This window comes from Leptonotus elevatus, chromosome 19, assembly GCF_054856555.1.
Source record: "Leptonotus elevatus isolate MCC_2025b chromosome 19, RoL_Lele_1.0, whole genome shotgun sequence".
In the NCBI taxonomy this organism is placed as follows: Eukaryota; Metazoa; Chordata; class Actinopteri; order Syngnathiformes; family Syngnathidae; genus Leptonotus; species Leptonotus elevatus.
Genome location: NC_141257.1, coordinates 57,362 through 62,312, shown reverse-complemented (window position 1 = coordinate 62,312; position 4,951 = coordinate 57,362). Strand labels below are relative to the sequence as shown.

At 44.7% G+C, this 4,951-nt stretch overlaps 1 protein-coding gene across 3 annotated transcripts; it reads left to right on the top strand.

The window, feature by feature from the left end:
* The first annotated feature begins 1,728 nt into the window (after positions 1-1,728).
* ntaq1 (N-terminal glutamine amidase 1) lies at positions 1,729-4,887 on the top strand. Of its 3 annotated transcripts, none has more exons than XM_086063198.1 (6): positions 1,729-2,114; positions 2,188-2,481; positions 2,556-2,606; positions 2,899-3,047; positions 3,628-3,752; positions 3,836-4,887. In XM_086063198.1, the coding sequence occupies exons 2-6, from the start codon at positions 2,197-2,199 to the stop codon at positions 3,958-3,960; spliced, it is 735 nt and encodes a 244-aa protein (XP_085919324.1). In that variant the 5' UTR covers positions 1,729-2,114; positions 2,188-2,196; the 3' UTR covers positions 3,961-4,887. The 3 variants fall into 3 exon arrangements, 2 of the variants coding, with proteins under 2 accessions (XP_085919324.1, XP_085919325.1); XM_086063199.1 differs by having other exon boundaries at positions 1,732-2,114; positions 2,382-2,481; XR_015091380.1 differs by lacking the exon at positions 3,836-4,887 and having other exon boundaries at positions 2,899-3,517.
* The last annotated feature ends 64 nt before the right edge of the window (positions 4,888-4,951 follow it).

The window sequence follows — 4,951 nt, the reverse complement described above, 5'->3', positions numbered from 1 at the left end:
CGGATGAAATAGTGAAAATATGTGAACGGCTCTGTCACATCTGTCGCTTCGATTTTAGTCCGATCTGAAAGAAAATTCTTCGGACTCAAAATGTAAGAAGAAGAGAAGACGTGAGTGTTGCTAAGCGGCCGCATACTCGCTAAGAACAAATCGTTGCTTAACGAGACTCGCTTGCTTATTTTTATTCTTTCGGACGGTTACTTTTCGACAACTTCTCAGCACTGCGTCAGTGGATTTTCGATTTGTAATACGTTTGAAAAAGATCATATCCAATGACCAAAACAGACACAGGCCATTTTTTAGATAACAAATAGAAAAACGACTCGTTATTTGATGTTGGTTTTAAAATAGAAACGCCTCAATTGTAATACAGCTGCATTTTCTCGTTTGTTGTCTCGAACGAGTAAGGAAAAGTCGAACAAATGTTCCGTTGTTATTTCTTAAACCAATGGAATATACAGCACGAGACACGTCGAAAGACGAGCTCGTTAACCGGTACCGCATTTGTTTTTGTTCCCGGAAGTCAACACCGACAGCATTTCCCAAACTGACCAGGAGATGGCGACAGCGGGACGTCTGAAGTGTTCTGTCACCCACCTCCAGCCTAAACACGACACGCGTGAAAATATATCATAATTCAATTAAAATACTTGTGCCCTTTAAAAAATAAAAAAAAAGCGAAAAGCAATGTCAGATTTCCATTAGTTAATTTTCATTGAGGTTTATTCATTCATACTTTTTTAAAATGTACTGCTCTCTTTCTTTCTTTAACGAAGGGGTACCTACACTTGTTCTTTTTCCCCAAGTGTGTACTTAGCGCTTGGACAATTGAGGATGTTTTCGTATCATTACAGAACACTACGAACCGTCTTCAGACCAGAGCCATATACGGCTTTGCTTCAGACGCCAGTGTCGCCATCTCCTGGACAGTTTGAGAAATGCTGTCGGTCAAATTTCCAGGAACGCGAAACAAATACAGGAGACGTTTTTCGAATGAATGTCTCGTGCTATATGTGATTTTCGTTTTAGAAATAAAAATTGAAAGTCAAACTGTTATTAGACTTTTCCTTACTCGTTCCAGACAACAAACGAGAAAATTAAGCAGCTGTATTTCAATTGACATTTCTATTGTAAAATCAAATCAAATAATGAGTCGTTTTTCCAAACGTAATATCCAATCACCAAAAGAGACACGGTTAAATTCATCATTCATTATTATTATTATTATCAAAACGGGAGACGACTCCTTTCCCGTTATTTGTTTACATACAACAAAACAAAAACAAAATGGAAATCGGATCGCTTCCCCTTTTAAGAATGAAAAACAAATGGCTAAAAAGTATACGGTCCCGGACCGTATACAAAATGTATACGTAGCTGTTCACAGATTGAAGAGTTGTTGTTTAGAAAAAGAAGAAGTATTTCCGTCAGACGACTCTTCAACTTAAAAGCTTTTTCATCCTCTGCACTTCTTAGAGAGAGAGAGAGTCTTTTTAATCCCAATTATACTTGAAATTGTCATTCGTTATCCACATTTAAAGCAATACGGACGTGCATTTGTTACTGTATTGCGCAAAAGTGGCATGGGTGAATGCTTTTAAGTTGAAGGATGATCGGTTTGGGCTCGGAAGACAAAGATTTATATATATGAAAGGACTGTCAATGGGATCCTCGCAGCTGAAGCCAAAGGGCAGCCATCTTACGTAGCCACTGTTCTGACAACTTTGGTGATTCCACCCCACCCCCGCCGAAAACACAGTTCTCGTCAGTGCGAGTTTTACACGTGTGGAGTCACGAGAGCCTCTCAAATAGCGAACTTCAGCGCTTCAGCGTTTGCATCCACCATTCGGACTATATTGTCACAATGTTGTGAAGGTTTATATTTCACATCGGGGTTTTTATTTTTTTTGTGAATTTGGACACAGGGAATGTCGCTATTCAAGTTAGGCGGGCTTAGCGAGTGACAACGTAAGATGGCCGCCGGCGGCTTCACGTCTCCTTGCAGCGAGCTTTGTTAGTCTCTTCGTGTGGCGGCAGATGCTCACTTGTGCTAAAATGACGGAGGGCAGAATCACGCCGCGGCAGGACGACTGCGCGTACAGCAGCTGTTACTGGTAAACAACAAGAACCTTTGTTCGCCGACATGTCATCAAGACGCGCGAGTCTAATGGCTACTTCCTTTTGCAGCTCCTTTGAATGTTCTTCGCCATTTGTGACGCATACTGTATGACGCGAGGGTTTAGCGATCGTTCTCATAGCGTTTGCTTGGGACGTAAGACGACTGCACTTGGCAGCAAAATCAAGAGACTCATTGCTACGACTCGACATGATGTTGCCTGGAAACAAATGTCAACCATTTGGTTGTCATTGTGTGTTCGCAGCGAAGAAAATGTGTGGAAACTTTGCGAGTCGGTGCGTCGAGAGAGGAACGCGCCCCTCGACGAACTCTCGGCGGTGTTCATCTCCAACGACAACAGAACGGTGAGATGATTGTCTCGCGTGGCCGACATCTTGGCGACAGTCTTCTGACTTGCGCAAGTTGAAATGTGCTTCAGGTTCCTCTGTGGAAGCAGAAGTCAGCGCGCGGAGAGCAGCCCGTCATTTGGGTAGGTCGTCGGTGCCGGCTGACCTGACCTGCTGATGGGTGGCCACTTGTGGTGTTAATCGTCACTTCCGGCCCATGACGACGGCCGCCGTTCGCCGAAGGCATAATGACGTCAAACCTGGAAAAAAATACAAGACGGACCCTCTCATCGCGTCTATTTGATTTTTGCCGGGCCTATTTGGCCAAAGGTGGGAATTGACGATTAACGGGATGAAGTGGCCACCTGTGGATGTTAGTCAGGACCTGACAGACGCGTTTGACATGTCACGTGTACTGGCGTGACGCCTATGCAGGATTATCACGTGCTTCTGCTTCACGTGCGGCCTGGGTCCGAGGCCGCCGTCTACGACCTGGACTCGGTCCTGCCGTTTCCCTGCAGCCTGAAGCTTTACGCCGCGCACGCCCTGCGCAGCGAGCGCAGCATCCAGTGCGCCTACCACAGGTTAGCCACGCCCATCGCAGGTTAGCCACGCCCATCACAGGTTAGCCACGCCCACACTTGACTTGCAAAGATCTTTTGGACTCATTCAGATGACTTGAAGTGCTTTTCATCCATTACGGCCCCGCCCCAAAACACTTTATTTAGGATCAGGGACAAATGTCAAATAGGAAGTGTTGATGTGTTCCTGTAAGGGGCGTGGCTTAGTGAGTGACGCCATGAGTGGCACTTTGTTGCCACGGTTACCATACGCCGCTTCATGTTGTCATGTTGCGTTTGTGTGCTTTGTCCTGTTCAGTAAGTGACTGAAACCGCACGGGCCACTGCAGCTCTCCTTGCCCACAGGCCGGGGCATCACAGCAACACGTTTGCGCCATCGTCACTTGAGCGGCGGCATATCCCAAGCTCGCTTGTAACTCCCAATTTTGGAATTAAACAACAAAAACAAAATCAAATTGGCCGAGCAAGGACTCGTAAGTGTAAACGGTGCTCATTTGCAGCAGTGGACAGTCGAGCTCCAGCTGTGCACGTTTCGGACTTTGGGGAGGAACTCTCCTTGACGACACTTGTCAACATCGCACAGGAAGTTGCGCGTGGTCCCTGCCGACTGCTTCCTGTTGAACTTCGCCTCGGACCGTTCACACATGAGGAACGCCGACGGGTCCTGGAAGACGCCCCCCCCGCCCTACCCGCCAATCTCCACCGCAGGTCAAAGTTCATGTGTAGAGGACGGGCGCCGAGCTGGCGACCTCTCCGTGACCTCAGACTGATGTCGCTTTCTCCGTCCGCAGACTCTCACATGAACCTGGATGACTTCATCTGCATGGAGCCCACCCGCGGATGGGGACAGGTGTTTACTTTGGACCGCTTCCTGCGGCGCTACACCCAAGATTTGACAGCGCCGCCGTTGCCGTAGTGCGTGTGTGTGCGTGTGCGTGCGTGTCTTTGGATGCTATTGCTAAATGTGCTTTGATGCACTTGATACATTTATTCAAATCAAATGTGTCTGTTTCACATTGTTCAAATGACATCATGAAGATCAAGTAACGTCAATTAAAAATAACTTTGTATTGCTGAAAAAGGCCAAAAGAGTCAAGTATCCCTTTCAAAGCACACTGCTTCTTCTTTTTCTTTGTATGTGTATTAATAGTTTTGTCAATACGTTTGTTCTGGACCATTGCGAGCATTTCCGGTATTTGCGCAACGCAACACGTTGAAAACAAACGGCGTCTTGTATTGCCTTTGCATGTGGCCAGCATACAAACCAGGCAGAATGTCAGTCATTTTGGTTTTGTCTTTTTCAAGAGCAGAAAAGTTTTTTTGTTTGACCTTGACTCGTTTGGGCGTCGACTGCCGCCTTCCTCAGAAGCTGTCAAAATGACACTTGAGACGTGTGATGTCACATTTTGAAAAGAATCCTCGCAAATCAAAGGACAACCATCCAAAGTTCAATGCTTCCAATGAGCGGAGAACTTCCTTCCTTTCACAGAGTTGTAATCTAATTGTGTTGATTGCTCAATGTGTGAAATGTCCCCTGAAACACTGGTCCGCCTATTCTGCCATTGTCCATAAGAACAATTTTCTTATGAACTTGACAATTATTTTGGGCAAAATTGCATATACACAAATCCAAAGTTAGTCATTCAAAATCGTGTTTTTTAATTTTTTGAAATGGAAACCAAATAAAACCTTAATAATATATTAAGGTCTATCAACAAGAAAGCGATGAGAACTGTGGCTCTATGCTCTTATTTAAAAAGTAAAAAAAAACAAAAACCCTGGTTTCTTAGGTTTTTCTGAGAGTTATAATCTCACATGTTCAATAAAGATTTTTTTTTAAGTACGTGTAACCTTTTTTTTTTTATTGTATTTTTTTTATGTCAAACTTTTTTAAACATCTATGTATC

Excerpts from the sequence above, each read along its gene's own strand:
- ntaq1 (XM_086063198.1), top strand. The coding sequence starts at position 2,197 with ATGTTCTTCGCCATTTGTGACGCATACTGTATGACGCGAGGGTTTAGC. Across the intron at positions 2,482-2,555 it reads TCTCCAACGACAACAGAACG|GTTCCTCTGTGGAAGCAGAA; the intron begins GTGAGATGATTG and ends AATGTGCTTCAG. Across the intron at positions 3,753-3,835 it reads CCCGCCAATCTCCACCGCAG|ACTCTCACATGAACCTGGAT; the intron begins GTCAAAGTTCAT and ends CTCCGTCCGCAG.